We start from the raw sequence: 19,837 nt of genomic DNA on the forward strand, positions 1-19,837 counted from the left end.
GCTCAAGGCTAGTGAATTCAAGATCATGATAGGCGACCGTCAACGTCAATATCCTGAGGGTTCCAGTTATCCACAAATCGATTTCCACCGTATGAGTCGGAATATAATCGCAGCGGAAATCAGGTCACCCATCGTCCCCTCTCATGGGCTCAATGGCCGGAGTGACACTGAACCACTCTCAATTTCAAATCAGCTACTTTTCTTCTGTGTCGGCACTATAACAGTCACAATTGATCACACAGGTATGTATTATCACACACAGGGTCGACTAGCATCGGTTGAGTACACGCAGGGGCACAGCTCACCAATAAACACGGAAGACGTATCATGTCTGTACACCGCCGCACGGTTCCAGGTGGCCCGGCCAGGCCGCTCCGAGAAAACGTCACTATTACTATTCGATTTGACGCAATAAAAACCGGTAAAAATAAAGCAACGATAAGAAAAAAAAAACTAACGTAGAAATACCGAAAGATCAATGTCGCTACTCACTCGTATAACTAGAAAACATGACTGTGTGTGGCCGCAAAACCAGGACACCGAGATTCTATTACACAAAATACAATAACGATGTAGTTCTGTTCAGCCATATCAGCATCAACCGGATGAGTTCTGATTATTAGCAGGTGTATGCCACCTATAGCAAACGAGTTAGGTTCAAGCATATCACATCAAACATGTTATGAGAACACATTTCGTAAAAACGCGTCAGGTAACTCCTAACTGAAATGAAGATACCGCGAACACAGATATGTCACTGCCACTATTATTAGTTTCGATCGCGACTGGCTTCCCTCGGCGGCACGTAGCCCACATATGCAGAAATCTACCGACGTCCAGCGACAAAGACGGCCAATAATTCAATTACCGGTCCGCGTGACAGCAAACACGCGACACGGGATAACACATGGAAGGCTGCGGGGCGCAGTGCGATACGGGAGATACAATAGAGCAGATGTAACCATGTACTAGCCTGTCATATTAATTAATGTCGCTGATATAACCATATCTAGACCAGGGACAGTTGGGCCTGTATATGTAAGTACGTACGCAGAGCTAATAGTCGGCTGATTATTATCTACCGCAGTTTGGAAGGATACATCACGATTGACAGAGAACACATCAGTGTTCTGAGGTCGGGTATACGACTGGTGTTTTACTGTTATGGGTCTGATTAACGCCAATAAGCGGGCAAATACGAACAACAGAGGCAAGCTCGTAAATGGTTTAGTTCCGGGACTAAATCACCGAACACGCCAACACGACTCATCACCCGATCAAACACTACACCCGAAGTAGTTAACGCCACAATCCTACCGCATTTACTGAGACAATTAACTGTAAATCGATGTGTCTCTTCCTTCATTGACTAGAAGTTAGTACAAGCCACTGACTAGTTCTAAGCTCTTACAACGGAGCACAAACAACATCGAATCACAAGTGGGGTAGTGCGTCGACGAGTAGCAAGCGCGACCCGGGCTATCGGGAGCGCAGCTATAAGTGCCAACATGGGAAGGGTAGGGACTCGCGAGCGATACAAGAGTGCTAGGAAAGGGTCACGACATCTGACATGGGTAGCATGAGGCTAAACGGGAGCTACAAAAGGATAAAAGTCTGAATGGATATCGGCCCGGTCGGCAGACTGCCGTCTGCGCATACACAGAGACGCAGTGGGCCGATAGACTACGGAAAGTGTTACCAGTGTGCGTCAGCAGCCTGGTCGTATGACCATCAACGGATACGAGTTGAAGGGCAGGAGACACACTTGGTCGCTGACACTATCACTTGACACTGTATTGATGTGCATCACTGCCATGGCTAGGGGACTAGGACGAGAACAAGACCTTCAGTCTGTCGTTACAAGGACAATACATCCAGTTTTGAGTCAAGAGTAGTGAACTGAGCGCCAGTTCTATCGAATTACAATCGTAAGGGTCAAATTTGGAGCATTATCTGTTCTCTGAGCGTTTGCTCAGGGATCGGAAAAGCTGTAGACATGCACAAAAACAATGTGACAGACAATCCGACCTTCAACGTTACTTTTTGGCATCTTTCTTCAAAGTCGAAAAAGATCAGTCAAGGTTATTGATAAGCTCGCAGTCTGGCTGTAGTAGCGCAGTATTCATCAACCTATTCATAGCGCACATCGCCGTAACTATTGTGCGAAGTTAATTTACTCCCCATTATCTTCGAGCAGAGCCCAAACAAAGCTGGCTCGTGCTCCTGCGCCACTCCAGGCCCGGCCCTCCACCTTTGATCTTTTGTTCAAACTGCTGCCTGATGTCGGAGCCACTTCAAAGCATTGAAACTTTTCCAGATGATTATAAACAAGGCCGTCCTTGACACAAAATCCAAAGGCTTAGCCGCGCACTCAGTTATAAGCATCGTTGGAAGAGGATACGTGTGTGAATATTTGAGACATAGCGATATGTTTTTAGCAAGCTGGTCTCATTTTAGGCAAGGATTCGATGTCAAGGAATGACTAAGGTACTAAGCCCTTAGCCCAGTCTTTCGAAAAGCCCTCATCTGAGTCGGTTTCGGTGAGAACAGACCACGAACCCATGTAGCTTGATCGCTCGACTGCGCCCACCAGCCACTCACACTCCATCTTTAACTGGGATCCCCGCGGTGGGTCAGTCCGAATCGGACGCCCACCTGACGTTCTGACGTGGCGGCGTGCGCTGACGTGACATAGCGACGTGACGTGGACACGTCCTTGGTCTGAGTTGGGCGGGGTCGGTCTCAGATCAGCCACACGGCTGACTGATCTGAATCCTCCCCCGCCACCGAATCTCAGGAGCGGCGGCTGCGGACGAGAGAACGCTGAGCGTTACCGAGCGTTACATGGTACGCCTTCAAAGACCGCGCCACATAACACAGAGTCGCTCAGGAGAAAGAAAGAATTGTGATACCAAATTATAATTCAGCACCTTTTTAACGGTAACGGTAACAATTGGATTTACGGTAAACACAGCCCAGTATAATGAGATGTAGTAGCCAGCCCCACAACCACCCAGTGTGAAACAAAGTGAAAAGTACTGAAATTGATTTCGATGATGATACCTGAGACTGCGGTAGGGCGGCGGCTGTCGCTGCGCGTGCCGCTCACTATCCGGTGTAGCCGGCACACTGTCCTCCGGTGACAGCGGCTCCCTGTACGGAGTCAGGCGCGGGGACACGTCCCTCAGCAGACTGGCCTCGCGCCGGGAGGACGGCTCGTACTCGCTCTGCTCGGCCAGCCGCGGGGAGACGTCTCTCAGGGCGGCGCGGCGCAGCGTGCTCGTCTGGGAGCGAGGCAGAGAGACGCCGCGCGGCAGAGAGCTCGAGCCGCCCGGGTACTGCACCATCTGAATCTCGGCGGGACGGCGTCTGGCGGGGAGAGGGGGGAGAATTAGGGGCGAGGGGAGACCGCTGGTCGCAGGGAGAGGCCTCATATTGGAAAGCCGACGTCTGATTGTTGGGAGGAGGGACATCTAACAGACCGCAGTTACTCAAACGGTGATGGTTTTTGAAGAGCTAAAAAGTTGTCGGTTAGACATCACGACTCCAATTATGAATTCCTTAAAAACGGTTTTATTTCGCAAACAGCGGGACAATATGGTGTCGAATGCAGTCCGCAAAGAGGATAAAGATGGGCCTTTGGAAGACTGGGCAGACACAATCAAGTTATTTCTAGATACTCGTTAGTAGTTTGTCATGTGTTCGTTACTCGGGCATTATTCAGTTGTTATTAAAAAAGCGCAAAAAGCACGAACACACATGGTAAGACACACACTAGGGTATGTCAGTCATGCACACTAAATTGGTTAGTCGGTAAAAAAATACGTGCCAGGGCCCAGGAGTCCTTGCGGTGGCAGCACTGCAAATAACCTAGAGGTCAGCACACTCCACACCACACAGTATTGAGACTCTACAATAGACTCCACAGAGCTCAGGTTCGCTCTGACACGCTGTTATGAACACACGGCGGGGGGACTGGCTGTCTCACCTCACAAACACCGAGAACACGTTATCAAAAAACTCGCCGTCACTGTCCGTCTCACTGAAATCGGGTCAACGGTTAGCATTTCAATGGCGTTCGAAGTTCGGTTGTGTCACAGAAAATAAGCGATGATCTAAATGGGCAATACCTCTCACATTATTGGCGCAGAGAGCAGAGACAACATTTCAGCGTGGTATGAATCTACTGCATTCTACGCTCCGGTCACCCCATGGCCCACATCTGACCCCTTCCCAAGTCTTATTTGGCTCCCCTAATCCCTATCAAGTACACCTTTATCGACCCTAATACATACCCCGGACCAGTGCCCTTCCTCCCCTCCCCTCCCTCCCGCTCGACTCACAGGTGCTCTCCCTGGCAGCACATGATGCACGTCAGTGTGGCGCAGAGAAGCAGCGCCACCAGCAGCGGGATGCCGATGGTGGTCAGGAAGTCGGACACGTAGCTGCGCGCCGGCACCGCCACGCGCGCCGGCAGAGGCAGCACGTCGGCCAGAGAGGGCGGGGGAGGCGGCGGCGCGGCGGTCGGGGCCGGCTCGTCCACCGGCAGCGCCAGCTCGCCGCTCTCAAACTGAGGGGGAGGGAGAGGAAGGGGGCGGTGACAAAGATGCAGACAGAGTTTGTGGAATAGATGCGGCGTTAGAGCGGTAGTAGCTGCCTGGGTAGAAAGAAATTAATGCAAGACGTTAATTACATCATCTGACGGGAAAGTAAATTTTTCGATCAATGCCTGGTTCAAAGCCGGGTCAATTAATGTTATTTTGGTGAAGAAAAATCAAAATATCTGTCCATATCCTTCGGTTAAAACCACCTGTCCACGGAGGAGAGAAATTGGGCATAGGGGTCAAATAGGCATATCACACAGCCCCCTAGCGCACTTACCAACTTAAACTGGCACCAGTCCATCTTAAAATCCCGCTCGCGGAAGTGCCTCTCAAACTTGCTGCGTTTGAAATTTCTGGGGCAGGGCACGCGAGCCCAGAGCGGGCGCACCTCCTGCTGCAGGAACCGCAGCTGGGGGGAGAAGGGCGCACCGCTGGCCAGTCGCAGCAGTGTACCCAGGTGGGCGCCCGGACGGGGAACCACTGGACCCGGGTCAGCCACCGAGAGCCAGGTCAGACGCACGTCGGCGCCGGCCGCCGGCCACAGCACCTGAAGGTCAGGGAGGTCAGGTCACAGACCACCGACTGAGAGAGCCTCCTGGTCAGGGCAGGCCAGGTCAACTCAGGACATCATATCACACCAAGTCATGTCGGATAACATCCACTCATATGGCGCACGTTTGCACATATGCATATTATGCTAGCGACTGTTCGTACCGTACCTGTTGAAATATCTCCTGTAGTTTCTCAATGTTGGATGCGTTTCTCGGTTGTTTGCGGCTCGAGGATCCGCCGCTCGAGTCAAACAGTAGGTCCACCGGGTCCATGTTGTTGATTTTCAGCTGCACCTCGTGCCGCAGCGACTCTGCGGACCACCAGAACGTGGTCATTCACGGCAGCTAATTACTTAACACATCAGATTCATGAGCTGAAGATTATTGCGACCTTAAACAGCACACTGGCTACACAAATCACCCGAGATCGATGAAACCATGCAAATCAATCCAAGCGTTGTCACCAGCGAACAGCGAGGTATACTCAGAGCACTTTGAGCGCTCTGAGTGTCAATGAGTGACCTCAAGTACCCCGAGTGTCCCTCTGAGTATTATCATTCACCCCGTGGCCCGTGCCCATACCGACCCCGTGGCGCCACGTACCGGCGCTGTCTGACACCAGCACGTGCACCTCCCGCCGCGAGGTCTGGTACGTGCGGAGATTTGTCACGATAATCTCCAACTGAAACGGAGACAGACGAGTGTGAATGTAATGCAATCGGTGGTAATAACATAACACGTGGCATCGGTTTTTAAGTTAGCTGATGTTAACCAAGAACGAAGGATAAGGTGCTACAGAGCGAGCAATGGATTAATCTCAATCCACCTTCCCAGTTCACGGAACGACCGCCGGACGGGTCACGGGGTCACTGACCCTGAACTCGTCCAGGTGCGCTGGCGGCACTCCGTACACCACGCCGCAGCGCAGCTGCTCGCTGTAACCGTACGCCAGCCAGTCGGGCAGGTCGGGCGCGCCGAGCAGACTCGGCGAGAACCGCAGCGTGTCGTTCGCGCCTGGGTGAGGAAAAACGGTGAGAGCCGAGGGGGCTGGTGGAGTCAGCAAGAGCCTGAGGGGACGGGCAGCCACCAGGGCCAGTGGTGTGCCGAGAAAACACTAGCCACACACTTGCATACGTAAAATTGGTCATACCTAGAAGCTTAGAAACAATGTAACACTACAGGATGCTTACTAGCTGGCACTCATAGTGTTCTGCTCCTGATGAAATCCTTCATTGAATCTCATGATGACACAACAATGTGATGGGGTATTGAAGTGTGAATCACGAAGTAATGATGTATATTTAGGTAGGTTGATCCCAAGGCTGCTGAACCCAGGAATTAGGAGCTGGAGAGTGCAGTCATGTGGCCGTGCCACTCAGAAGGAGGACTCACGGTTATCAGCAGCCCCAGAGAGAAGACTGGAGTTCAGTATGATGCTGAATACTTCTCCATGCTTGGCAAGCACAGTGGTGTGGTCTAGGGATTCTTGCAGCTCCTCACACTGAACAGCTGCTGCCAGCCACAGCAATGCTGCCAGCAGCTTCATCATGGCCAATGCTGCAAAAAGGATACAAATGTGGGAGCTTTTATAATGTCCAGTCAAATTGTACCTAGAAGTGCAACTAAAAAAGGAAAACCAATCAATGAAATACCTTGGTCTTGTCTATCCCATAACTCAGTTGCTAGAGCTCCAGACTTGTGGTGGCAAAAGCCTGGCCTGGGTCTAAAACTCACTAGTGCCAGATTAAGACTTTAAGCAGTCAGTGGACTGAGCTGCAGCAGTTGAACCCGGTTGAAGCAGTCAGCGCCCAGCGGGGCCGGGACCAGCCGCAGCAGTTTAATCCAGAGGGGTGTTCACGGGCACCGCACACTGCTGCGTGCGGTGTGTGCGGTACGTCCAGCAGGCGTGGGGGTAGGGGATGGGTAGGCGGCTCTGACGTCACGGCTGCGTGCGGTGGACGGTCCGCTGTGGCCAGTCCCGACCGGCCACAGCGGTCGCTGTGTGCGGTGACGCAAGGCTGACGTAGGGACGCAGTGGGCGGAGCTTGGAGGCTGTGTGCGGTCCGACCGCACACAGGGTCCGTGAACAGCCCTCAGTTGGGTGGGAGGGGACATCTCAATCTGACTGATGGGTGAAGAGCTAACAGTCCTCACCTTTTTATTATGCAGGCAGTATGCTTATATACATAAATTATATATGTGATTTAACATCAAATTAATGCATGACCGTCATTAAATCTAGCCAATTTTAGCCTATATGCGGCCTTGCATATGCGTGCTAAATTTGGTTATAATTCTGTGTAAACAATACACACGCAAAGAATCGTCTGCTTGGCGCTTTTGTCTTTTTCGTCTAAGAAGCATTGCTGCCAAATCAAAATGAAAGTATCCCAATATTTAATATTTCCCCAGTTTTGAGCGGTTAGTAGCGACTTTTTGGAAATTGTGCGCAAAGTGGTCTGCCGATCGAAAAGACGGGCGTCGTCCGCCATGTTGCGTTTGAATTGTGATTGTTGTTGAAGACCGTTGTGACTGACGCGTTTCGAAAATCGAACTTAAAGTGTATTTGTTTTTGTACGTTTGGCCTGTTGATTGAGCTGGTATTGCGCGTAAGTCTTATATTTATCTTTTCTGCATTTCGGCTATGACTCATTGAACCGGGGTCCGGGAACAGCCGACCGGCGACCCCCCGATTCCAATGATTGATTGAAGTGTAAACCAATTTCAAATTTTGGAATAAATCGCTTCCTGACTTTCCTTTAACATGACTGTAAGCTCTAACAGTTGATTTTTCTAAGCTGTCGATTCTGGAATCTATAATGTGTTCTTATTTTTCAGGTCAAGATGGCTGGTGACGGTCAGAGGTTTTGCCTAAAATGGAACGACTTCAGAAACAGTGTAACCTCAGTGTTTGAGGATCTCAGAAAAGATGGAGAACTGGTTGACATCACACTCTGCTGTGAGGGGAAGAAGGTCAAGGCACACAGAATGATGCTGTCTGCGTGCAGTCCATACTTCCGTGATCTTCTCAAGGTGAAACTGACTGTCATCTGTTTCAGTCGGGGAAACTATGGTAAAATCTGCTATTTTTAGCAGTCTGCTATTTTTAGCAGAAATCTGCTAAAAATGGGTACGCATGTGACGTCATCGTACCCAAATATAGCAGATTTGGGTACGGCCCCATACAAAAGCAGATCTGTACCCTAATTGAAGCAAATGCGCATCAAATGCCTGGCAGGTTCATGCATTGACCTCTATAGTAACCTAGACGGCCAACTCCCGCGCCGCAATCGTTCCCGTATGGGGGCGCAGTGGCGCCACCTGCAAGTGGTCAGAAGTTCCCGGCCCCTGTAGACGGTCTATGTTAAGTGGGGAACTTTTGAAGCGGATTTTTATGAAAGATACAGCCTGCCGATGGCTGAAAAGGATTGTTATGTAACTGAACATGCTTTCTTAAGGTGTGATGTGCTCGATTGCTAACAGGATGGCTCGAGCCGTGCAATAAAGTGCATTGTTTCAAGTGACCCGGACGCGCTGGCGGTACAAAGCATACCGAAACGTTGAGAGCCTACCTGCCGTAGGTAAGGCCATGCATGACCAGGAACGTACCCACTTCCTACTCAGGTGGCAAAAGATGACCATTCCAGATCGATGGTGATCTATATAAGCCAGGGGTCGGCAACCTACCGCCCGCGGGCCGGATCCGGCCCGCAACCATTTGACGTCCGACTCGCGTCTGGTAACAGCAACTAACATTGCGTTCCGGCCCGCGGTACCTTCATAAATCGATTTTGTTTTCCGTACACCAGTCTATTAATTACGCTGTCATATTTCTCCAATATTGCGTACCTATAACTGTAGCAAATTGCAACCATGCCATGCTCCTGCCCGCCGGCTGCTTCTAAATCGCTTAAATCTGGCCCGCACCCCAAAAAGGTTGCCGACCCCCGATATAAGCACTGGCATATTATCAGGGATGGAATTGCAAGTAGACGAGAGGCAGCCGATTATACCTGATTTTAAGGTCCTAGGTCATTGGGTTACCTTCCAAGTCAGGTCAATGACCCAAAAGTCGGGAAAATCGGGACCTGTTAGAACGTCGTAAAGTGTGGCTGCTATGGGGTTTATCGGGGGGGGGGGGGGCTGATCACGAAAATCATGTTAGTTTTGACTACAGATGATGTCTTGATGCATTTATAAGGCCAGGTTGGGTCAGGTCAGGTCAGGTCAGGTCAACCAGTAGGGGTCCTGCCGGGTAGGTATTCGTAGTAGGTGTCAACCACCTCTAACAGCTTCGTCACATGCTACGAAGGCACCAAAACTTTTTCGTAAATGTTCAAATGGTTGCTAAATTCGAAGTTAGCTCCAAAAACAAGCCTACAAACATGTAAAACTCGAAAAAGCGAACCGAGGTCATCAAAGGTCGATGACCTGACATGACCTTACCTTCAAGTGACCTTGACACCCACCCTTATGCACGGGAGCAACATCATATCACATGTTTGAACGCTTGAAATCACGAAAATACTGCTAACGCGCGGTTAATGCCAGCCATGTGTCGAATTGCGATTCCGGCCAAACATGGTCTTGAAAAGTAGGTCACAGGTCAAAGGTCATTTGGGTCAGGGTCATGAAACTTCCAGGGCAGGTGTATAATTGATTATCGCGAGGATACTGAAAGTTTCGTTGCGATCGGCCGCTTTTTACGAGAGTTATTCGCGAAAACTGAGATGGGGTCCGTTCGACCCCACCTATGCGGGCGAGGGTTAACCCTCGCCCGAATAGGTCGGGGGTCGAACGGACCCCTCCCCCTTCGTTTGCTAATTGATCATCTTTTGCCACCTGAGTAGGAAGCGGGTACGTTCTTCGTCCCGTATGGCCTTACCTACGGCAGGTAGGCACGATCCACGTTTCGGTATGCTTTGTACCGCCAGCGTCCGGGTCATTTGAAACAATGCGCTTTATTGCACGGCTCGAGCCATCCTGTTCGCAATCGAGCACATCACACCTTAAGAAAGCATATTCAGTTACATAGCAATCCTTTTCAGCCATTGGCAGGCTGTATCTTTCATAAAAATCCGCTTCAAAAGTTCCCCACTTAACATAGACCGTCTACAGGGGCCGGGAACTTCTGACCACTTGCAGGTGGCGCCACTGCGCCCCCATGCGGGAACGATTCCGTGCCGGCCGCGGCGCGGCAGTGGGCCGTCTAGGTTACTATAGAGGTCAATGGGTTCATGATGAGAATAGTGCTGAGAGTGATCTCTGCTATTTTTGTTCAGATCCGACTATTTTCAAATAATGAATTTGAAAAAAGTCGGATCTGAACAAAAATAGCAGAGGACATCCTCAGCACTATTCTAATCATGAATCTGCCAGGCATTTGATGCGCATTTGCTTCAATTAGGGTGCAGATCTGCTTATGTATGGGGCCGTACCCAAATCTGCTATATTTGGGTACGATGACGTCACATGCGTACCCATTTTTAGCAGATTTCTGCTAAAAATAGCAGACTGCTAAAATAGCAGATTTTACCATAGTTTCCCCGACTGGTTTAGTGGAAGGGGGAATGAAATATGAATGGTCCTATGACTGGTGCATTAGTTTTGCCCCTTTTCAATTGATGAACATTACCTGTATTTAATTTGCATATTTTATATATGCCTGAGTCATGTCATTTTAAGGATTAAAAGTTAAAAAATGCCATCTAGTGTATAGAGTTATTTATTTTAAACTTATTCCAAAATATTTCATAAAACTTCAAACCTTTTTACATTTCAGCACTTGCCTGATTTCTGATCTCTAGTCTTATTTACTCTTAACTCTTGACCAGGTCCTACTTTAGCATTGATATGATAGACCAAGCAGTCATAAAGCAGTGTCCTTCCTAACAGTTTTATTGTTTTTTTTTTCAGGAAAATCCCTGTCAGCACCCAGTGTTCTTTCTGAAGGACACTACCTTCAGTGACCTGCGGGCTGTGATTGAGTTTGTGTACAATGGCGAGGTGAACGTCACCCAGACCCAGCTCAGCAGCTTCCTCAAGACTGCTGAGATGCTCCAAGTCAGGGGGCTCACTGGAGATGAGGATAAGGTCAGTCATTATAAGTGTGTGCTGCTATTTTTTATTTACACATGATTATTTGTGTCTTTTATTTCATTTTTATTTTGAGTTTGAATATCTTCCCTGCATAGTTCTTTGCACAAAGTGCTAAATACCATGTCAAAGTTGGATATTGAAAGTCTAATTGGCATGGCATGCGCTTTTACAATTGTTTTGATATTTGGTTGTCTTCACTCAGCTGGCTGACATCTAATCATTTACTTCCCACGGGAGTCTGTGCCGGTACCGGCGTCCCCTCGCGCCCAGCCGCGGCCCGCGCCGGCGGCGGCTCCGCGGACGTTCCCCCGTCCCTCTCCGGCACCGGTGTCCCGTCCTCCGCCGGCGGCCGTCCGTCGACCGATGGCGCCGGCCGCCCCACCGCCCCCACCGCCACCGGCACCGGCACCGGCACCGCCCATCAACAGCTCCGCGGCGGCGGCGGCACGGACCGCGGCGCCGCCGCCCGAGTCGCCGCCCGTCTCACCGGCCACCAAGCGGCGCCGCGTCCACTCTGGCTCCGGCTCGGGCAGTAACGACGGTCTGGAGACCTCGGCGGCGGCGTCACCGGCCCCCACCACCCCGTCCGGCTCCGACACCGCCCCGCCGCCCGCCGAGGAGCCCGGAGAGCAGCTCAGGATGAGCTACCCGCACGGCGGCCAGGTCAAGGTGGAGAAGATCGACATAGACATTGCGGATGATGATGAGGACGATATGGCGGCACTTGGACAGGTGGTGGATTATGAGGAGGGGTACGACTCGAACCAGTCGCTCGGCGCCGTGCCTGTCCCCGACCCCGGCCAAGGTGAGCGGATGGCGGTGATGGCGCCGGATATGAATTGTTAATGTGGGCGCAGTGGACTTGAGCTGTGCAGTGGTTGTTATGATTTAAAAAAAATATATTTTCTTTTTTAATACCACTGACATTCTATAATTTTTGTTGAAATGCATTTAACTCAAATTTCTTGTAGGTTGTGCTTTGATGTCATGCTGTGGAGCTTCAAGTGCCAACAATATTTGACCTGTTCTCTTTCTGACCTCTCCGCATCTCTCTACAGTGAGCGAGATGCTGGCGGCAGCGGGACCCTCCTCGGATGGCGGCGCAGGCTCTATGACAGGTGGGTGCCACTGCCGGCTGGCCAGGGGTGTGAGGCACGCTGTCTGCTGAGAGGGTCTCTGGTTAGGGCTGCCCTTTATCGATATCGAACCATGAGGCGCTGAAATTTACATGGGATACTGAACGGGTAAAGGCTGAAGACGTTCCAAGGTCGGATGCCGGATGCTGATAGGAATAAATGCAGGATATGTGCCGGTAATAAACAGCTATCACTGGTTTCGCTCATTCCCTGTCTGTCATTGGCGTTTTAGACAGCGTGAATCACCGGAATATACTACAGCCTTTTGCGACCTGATACCAGCTAAACTAGCTGGCATCCAGTGAAACCACAAAAGCAATCTGGAGTTAGTGAAGTAGAAGTCGAGAAAATGGTATAGGCGACATTCAGTTTAGGATATGCTGGATAGGATATGGACATGCCCCTGGATATGTATATGCTGGAAACGACAGGATAGGATATGCCCTTTGTGATAGTTGAGCTGAAAGCTTTATCACTTCTGGAATAATTTAGGGTAGCGGCAGGATGACACCTGCATCATAAATCAAAATTGTCTGAAAATGGGTAGGCACCCTGCATGTTTTGATTTCACGCTACAGCAACAAACGGAATATTGTCTACAATCACCAAAAGTCTTCCTAATGGCAATGTGTCCCAGCAGAAAGATAATTCATTGGTTCTGCTTTGCTACGTGTTTAGGGAACAATGCAAGCTTTTTGTCCGTTTCCGTACCTTGCGCTTTTCCATTCAGAAGCCGAGTTGTCCAACTGATAAAAGATAATCAGTAAAAATCCATTTGCAGCTAACCGTATTTCTATAGATACTCTTCACAAACAGTACAATATTAGGGACTTTGTGGCCGGATTATAAGTAGTAGTCGGTCATAGCCGGTCCCGTAGCTCAGTTGGTTAGAGCGTTGGACTCCGCGTGGTGAGAGCACGCGTTCCCGGTTATAACAGTCCGGGCGCGAAGTGCGACGGGCGCTTGACGTTTATGAGCCTGTCCTGACATCGTTGGTCGCGGTTGGTGGCAGGCCGTAGCCAGACGAAGTCAGTGAGGGGACCGGCCGTACGCGGCTATGTGCATACGATAAACTTTGGACTCCAAATTCTGCCATAGCACGAGAAATGCGCTATCGAAGGGTAGAGGGCAGGGTCAACGCAACAAACTTCGCTTAGCGGAGGATCTGTCCTGAATTCTTCCATTCAAAAGGTTCGGACAAAATTTATATGAAAAAGTCTTTGTGCGCCATTGAAACAAATTCTCGTAAGTGAACTAGGTAGGTTTAGAGACCCTCTAGATAAAGCCTCTCATAAACGATAATATGAATGCCTTCTTCTGGCCATATTATGTTGAGTCTTTTCTCAACTTATTAAAAAAAAAAAACGATCTAGCCTACTGGCTTTGGTAAACACATATATTTGTCCAAAAAGAAGGAAGAAAGTTCATTTTTCGTAGTTGTGTTTGTGAGAGGTTTTGTCCCAGCAGACAGTGTCTCTCCATCCCTTTATTTTATGTGTGTGTATGTGTTGTGTCTGTGTGTACTGTGTTGCTTTGTTTGAGATCGCTCCGGACTGGTCATACTTTCTCAGTGTTTAACGTAACGGTAACGTTATCTTTAACGTAACGGTATCAACGTATAGTCCTGTCCGTCAGAGATGCCTAAATGAGCGTTCAATGTCAGCACATTGATAGTCCAAGTTTTCGCGTGGTAACATACTTGCCGAGGACCTCTAAAATGCAAATTTCATTCAGCTCTTTTGGTTTGTTTGAGCGTGGTTTTATTCCACGTTTGTCTACTGCAGTATGCTGCGATGCTCAATTGCGATTCCCGCAAATGTTGCGTGCAATATCTGCGGAAAACCTTATTGATACTTGCTGACAATGAGCGCTCGGTTTCGCCTTCTCTTGCATTTTGCCAATTGTCATTTGCAAGTGTCGCGTGCCTTAAAACTTATCAACATCAAAAGTATCTCATTAAAATCAAAATTGTGTAGGCAAAATTTAAGGCTAGGATCCCCTGCAAAATTGTGTAGGTACAATGTAAAATGAACATCAAAATTTGTCATGCAAAATTCACAAATGTCAAAGCATATTGAATGCGCAGGATGGTGGAAGGCAAAATTTAAGGCTAGGGCACCGACAAAATTCTAATAAAGTAAAACACCAAAATTACTGGTAAATCCACACAAGCGACTACAGTCCGAGACAGTTTGTGGCAGTAGGTGTGTGCGCGGCTCGCTCCTGTGTCGCGTTCCGTGAGCGAGGGGGGGGGGGTCGTGGGGGGGGGAGGGGAGCGAGCGATGGGCGGCCCGCCCACCGAGCTCGCCCGCGCGCCAGGAGGCGCCTGCTGTCATCTCGTCTCTCCGCCACGCGCCGCTGCCGCCGGCGCGGTCCGTGCGGCCCTGCCGGCCCTCTGCTGCTCTCAGGTGAGGTTCGCAGCGCGCTCCTGGGACTGGCGATTCACCACTGTCAGACTCGAGAGGAGAGGATAACGGTGTGGAATTTGGTGTAATTCTGTGTGTGAGATGCTCCTCAGTCAGTCAACTTTTCGAGAGAAAAAAATTATACAACCGAAAATTGTTTAGTAAATGAGGTGATAAGTGCTTTCGGTGATTTATCAAATTATCTTGCATAATTTACGTTTCCGATGATCAAACCATTTTTCCAAATAACGATTCTTAGGATGTTAAAGAAAGATGCTTATCACTGTTATGCATGCTGTCGACTCATTCCACTATCTTATGTTTTCGGGGACCATAACATTTGTGGGTTTTCTGGTGCGACAGAAAATCTGCAACCACTTTTTATTTACAAACTCGTAATTGTAAGCTAATTTGTTTTCGTTGGATTTCGAATCTGACAACAGTGAAACGCCAGTCCCAGGAAACCATCCTTTGAAATTAAATGCATACAAGGAGACCCTCATCAAGTCTAAACGAACATGAACAAAACTCGCAGATCGCATATCACATATCTATCCACATGAAAACTGCAGTGCGCGGCCTTATTGAGAAGCTGAAAACACGACAAACAGAATCACAGCGTCAGTGTCAACCCTTCGATCGATGACCAAACGATGCACACTAAGGTGGGGATAGGTAGGAACCGATATGTCTTTCTGGCGACCAAACCGATGCGATAGCCAACTCCGAATAATACGACTCCGAATATGAAACCCGAGCAATATCGAACAACCGCGGAAATCAAACTAAATAGCTGAAGCTTGAAAAGGCAATATGGAACGTGGTCGGGGCGGACCGAGGGTAGAGGTGCTCTCCGAAACAGGCTCGTGAGTTGCCGCAGCGATGCGTGAGCGATGATCAAAAGTTATGTTATGAAGGAATGGTACGAGATTAACGAATGATGAAACAAGCGGTCACATGGCCTCAACTATCAACTGGCTATATGACATCAAACAAAATCAATTACGAATGCATGAAACTGATGGTGAAAGATTAAGATATAATTATACCTACTATGAACAATGAACATTTAGTCTGATGTTGATATATTTTCTCATGACGAAAGAAGACAATTGCTCATAACGGGAGTGGATGAATTTGCAAAACGGCTTATTTTAGTTGTTTTTTTTCGAGTAAGAAGACACACTTATGTTGGGCTACGTTCTTGTTTGAATATTTTTTCCGCGCTTTCGGATACCGGTGCGGCGAAGAAAGTTCTCGATAAGGTACGTATTCTTGATTATGTTTGTACTGCTCAACGTGCTTTTGTCTGCTGTTCTCACTGGCGCTGTTGGTCGTTTCTGACCGAAATACTCTGGGCGGTAGGGCGGCATCAATCGTATAATTTTGTGTCTATTACTTTTGATTCGTTGCACAATATCAGCTCGTGCCATTTTTCGGAGGAAGGTGGTCGCTCTTACTTATTTTTGCCACGGAATGTCGCCTTTTCGCTGAGCCATCAACTGGCGCCAGCTCTCCACAGCCGCATTTTTATCTCTCTCCCGGTCGATATTTTCTCCCCTTTGCCTACCACTGTCTCTATTCGCTCTTGGCCGGCTCCTGACACATCCGTCCCGCACAGCCGCCGGCGAGGGACGCCGGTTCACCTGCCTCGTCTGCCACAAGCGCTACGGCAGCCGCGAGGCCCTCAGCAACCACATGCCGCTGCACCGCGGTCTGACCGACTGCAACCTCTGCAACAAACGCTTCGGCACCACCAGCGCGCGCAACAAGCACCAGCGGATCGTGCACGGGCGCAGACTGCCCCCCGGTGGTGCTGGTGTCGGTTTCGCTGTTGGTGCGGATACTGGTGTTGGTGTTGCCGTTGCAGATGTTAGTGCTGAAGTGATCGGGCTGGACTATGAGCAGGTCGGTGTGGACGCCGGCAGATGGCCGCCACACAGCGGGATCTAGTGACGGAGACGGCTCATTGTGTGACGTCCTCTCGTCTCGTGGTTCCGTGCAGATGGGTAGCCCGTCGGTGTGAGGTGTCGCGGTGGGCCTCAGATAGACCGCGCCGTTGGCGTTTAGCTCATCGAAGTGTGCAGTGTCCCCCGGTCTAGTACTGCCAATGGGATTCTGAGAGCGGCAGTAACGCTCGTCTCGGTGTGAACCAGGCATTATGGCTTTGCGTACCCCATGGCCGGAGATGACTTTTATCTAAGCCACAAACTACATATTGCCCTATTCTGGATTTCCCAGTTTGGACAATGCCTTCTGAAATCTGTCACTCCTTTTTTTGACGTGTTTAGGTATAAATGCGTTACATTACTAATCTAATGTTCCACAGTGCTGTCGAGTGTATCAATTACCAAGGCTATTGCATCGAAAAGAAAATTGAATAAAAATGTTACAAAATAAATGGATAACGGCGTTCGCTAACGGCTGTCCCATATAACACAGCGGTACCGAAACATTACGGGCATTACAAATCTGCTGGAACCCGCCGTTGGGTATTCTATTTAAATCCCAATTTTGTCAAATATTTTTGCTTTTTAGCTCTTTGCTTTCTATTTTTGCTTTCTAGCTCCCGTTCGGTTGTAGTGGGCGTTACCGTCCCCGCTTCATCTTCGGACAGGCGGTGGCGCTCTCTCTTCTCTCACGCCCGTCGACGGCGCCCCTGGTTCCCTTACGTCCGGCGCTCTCGTCTCTCGCCCGTCTAACGCTACCGCTTCCCTCACGTCCGCCCATCCTTTCAGCGCGCGCGTCGGGGCTCGTCTCTGCTCGTCTCCAGTGCGCCATCTGCTCCCGCTCGTTCCGCTCGGAGTCGTCGTGGTACCAGCACCGGCGCACCCACCAGGGTCTCGCCAACTGTCCGGTGTGCGGCCGCTGCCTGAGCAGGTCAAACGACCTGCGACGACACCTGATCTGTACTCATGGAATGAGCCGGGTACAGGCGGATAGCGTGCTGACGCCTGGCGCCGAATGGGGAAGGCAGTGAGGTCAGGGTGGCTGGTGTCGACTGGGGACGGCAGTGAAGTCTAGGACGCTGGCGCCGACTGGTGAAGGCAGCGAGGCCAGGGACGCTGATTAGGGCAGGCAGTGAGGTCAGGGTGGCCGGTGTCGACTGGGGGAGCCAGTGAGGTCGGAGTGGCCAGTGTTGAATGATACTTGCCGATGTTGCTGGTGCTTGCCGACTGGAACAGACAACTAAAAGTAAGGTTATGTGCGTGGCTGGTACAGAATGGGAGCAGACTGTCCAGTAAAACGATGGGGTGTTTTCCTACAACGGTCGACAGTGGGATGACGGGTAAGGACTGAGGGGTGGTGGGAGCCATCGTTCAGCAATGGTCTGTCTAGCGGCGCTACCGGAAAGGCAATTCCTGACAAGAAAGAACAGTAATGTCTGCGTACTGTTCATCTGAGATGCATTTATCACTTTCAGCTCTGTGTTCGCATATGGAAGCCGGAGGAGTCGATTTTTCCTGTGATAAGCCGTTGAGTGTAGTATTCTTGTAAGGGTGGAATAATAGCTTATTTTGTAAACACCTGAAGAGTGAGCGCCGTATTGTGTGAGAGAGCGAATGCCTGGATAATTAATCCTCTTAACACCACGGAGTGTGGCCAAATCTGATGGTTCTTCGAATCTTCTCGCTGCTTTCCTTAGACTCGACAAATCGCACTGAAAGACCGTGGAATTTTTACACATGTTTTACGCCGCGACAAGAAACCACATTTTATGAGGTTACGTTTGTGGTTCAGGCGCGCTGAAGGAACGTTTCTAATATATGGATGCTACCATTTTTATTTAGTTTTATTCCATTTTCATTATCATTTTAGGAAAGTTAAACCTTCATGGACGATACCTCTAGAAATATTTGGAATTTCCTAGCGCATTTCATGAGCGAAGCGTGCCTCTCAAAGCCCAGTTACTCCGTCTGAGGCCAGGCGGCCGGTCTCACTGGCCGACCGTTGGTAACGCGCGGTCCGCTCGCGGCTCTGCCGACAGGCGGCGGCGGCGGCGCGCACACGTGCCAGGTGTGCTGGAGGAGCTTCCAGTCGCGCGCCTCGCTGTCGGCTCACCGGCTGACCCACGAGGGGCGCACCGTCTGTCCGCTCTGCAGCCGCTTCCTGAGCCGCCGAGCGGACGTGCTGCGCCACCTGAACATGTCACACGGCATGGACAAGGACGAGGCGCGCGCGCTGCTACGGGACACTGATCGACGGACCTTCGCTGCCGCCGTCGCCGCCGCTTCCGAAGGCGCCGACGCTGACGCTGATGGGGGCGGTTCCGGGGATTTCAGTGGAGCGGTGGGGCAGTGATAATTTGGCGTTAGAGACGTAATGAATCTACCAGCTAAAGCGCATGCGCCTGAAGACGAGCGGACGGCGATGTCGCTTTTGCGGTGAAAAGTGGTAGTTGGGCTTTCGTGCTGCGTTAGGCTAGCGGCAAGTTTACAGCCAAACATTTTGCTTTTTTAGTTTTATTTGTGTAAGATGAGCAACGTAATGTTCGGTTGCGGGACATTTCGAGGCTTTACCTGATGGACCTGTGGTGTTTGGATCTGTCCACATTTAGCTGTTTTTTGCATTTAAAGTGTCAAAGAATGTGTAAGGTGTGTGTAGGCTTGGATCTCGAGATTTGATGAATGAAGCTGATGATTCTACAGCGTCTCTTATGAAAAAGCATCGGCTCGCGGACAACACCAGACACTTCCGCGTTACTGGTGAGTGGTGGGCGACATCACTGGAGCAGTTAGTTGAGTTTCATTTTCAAGCAATTTTTCAGCTTCATAAGTTTTTTAATGAGCATCGGTTTGAACACGAACCGTCATTCGTTCTGAGTTCTGTTGTTGGAGCGGTTATTTATGCTGGATCCAGAAAAGCTTGTTCGGATTGGAATTGCATTTTTTGGCATCGACTGGCCATTTTGTAAAAATAAAAATGAATACCTACATCGAAATGCACCGTGTGAGGTTTTGTATGATTATGTTTACGAACTATTGACTTTCTTTTGTCGGTTGGCATGACGAAGTCACCCCTGAATTGCACCCGCCGCTCAT

The 19,837-nt window shown here is 49.9% G+C and overlaps 2 protein-coding genes across 52 annotated transcripts in view; one reads left to right on the forward strand and one right to left on the reverse strand.

Moving 5' to 3' along the window:
• Nucleotides 1-230: 230 nt before the first annotated feature.
• LOC122388948 (alpha-sarcoglycan-like) lies at nucleotides 231-7,650 on the reverse strand. 2 transcript variants are annotated; one of them, XM_043380534.1, is made up of 10 exons: nucleotides 7,310-7,506; nucleotides 6,548-6,712; nucleotides 6,030-6,169; nucleotides 5,759-5,837; nucleotides 5,324-5,466; nucleotides 4,882-5,151; nucleotides 4,344-4,570; nucleotides 3,989-4,042; nucleotides 3,064-3,369; nucleotides 231-2,806 (listed from the first exon to the last, which is right to left on the reverse strand). In XM_043380534.1, exons 2-10 carry the CDS (start codon nucleotides 6,702-6,704, stop codon nucleotides 2,794-2,796), a joined length of 1,389 nt encoding a protein of 462 aa, XP_043236469.1. In that variant the 5' UTR covers nucleotides 6,705-6,712; nucleotides 7,310-7,506; the 3' UTR covers nucleotides 231-2,793. The 2 variants fall into 2 exon arrangements, with proteins under 2 accessions (XP_043236469.1, XP_043236470.1); XM_043380535.1 differs by lacking the exon at nucleotides 3,989-4,042 and having other exon boundaries at nucleotides 7,310-7,650.
• The window catches only part of LOC122388943 (broad-complex core protein isoforms 1/2/3/4/5-like), a 62,646-nt gene continuing 50,380 nt past the window's right edge, over nucleotides 7,572-19,837 (forward strand). For 21 of the 50 annotated variants that reach the window (XM_043380531.1, XM_043380516.1, XM_043380506.1 and 18 more), the window contains exons 1-5: nucleotides 7,658-7,764; nucleotides 7,994-8,188; nucleotides 11,072-11,248; nucleotides 11,489-12,059; nucleotides 12,313-12,372. In XM_043380531.1, coding sequence (XP_043236466.1) covers nucleotides 8,000-8,188; nucleotides 11,072-11,248; nucleotides 11,489-12,059; nucleotides 12,313-12,372 — 997 coding nt within the window. In that variant the 5' untranslated portion in view covers nucleotides 7,658-7,764; nucleotides 7,994-7,999. Of the gene's footprint in view, nucleotides 7,765-7,809; nucleotides 7,869-7,993; nucleotides 8,189-11,071; nucleotides 11,249-11,488; nucleotides 12,060-12,312; nucleotides 12,373-16,416; nucleotides 17,217-17,533; nucleotides 18,578-18,783; nucleotides 19,767-19,837 lie in introns of those variants that run through there. The other 29 variants (XM_043380528.1, XM_043380509.1, XM_043380524.1 and 26 more) reach the window with 15 other exon arrangements.

This window comes from Amphibalanus amphitrite, unplaced genomic scaffold (assembly GCF_019059575.1).
Source record: "Amphibalanus amphitrite isolate SeventyFive unplaced genomic scaffold, NRLGWU_Aamphi_draft 000339F_arrow, whole genome shotgun sequence".
Lineage (NCBI taxonomy): Eukaryota > Metazoa > Arthropoda > Thecostraca > Balanomorpha > Balanidae > Amphibalanus > Amphibalanus amphitrite.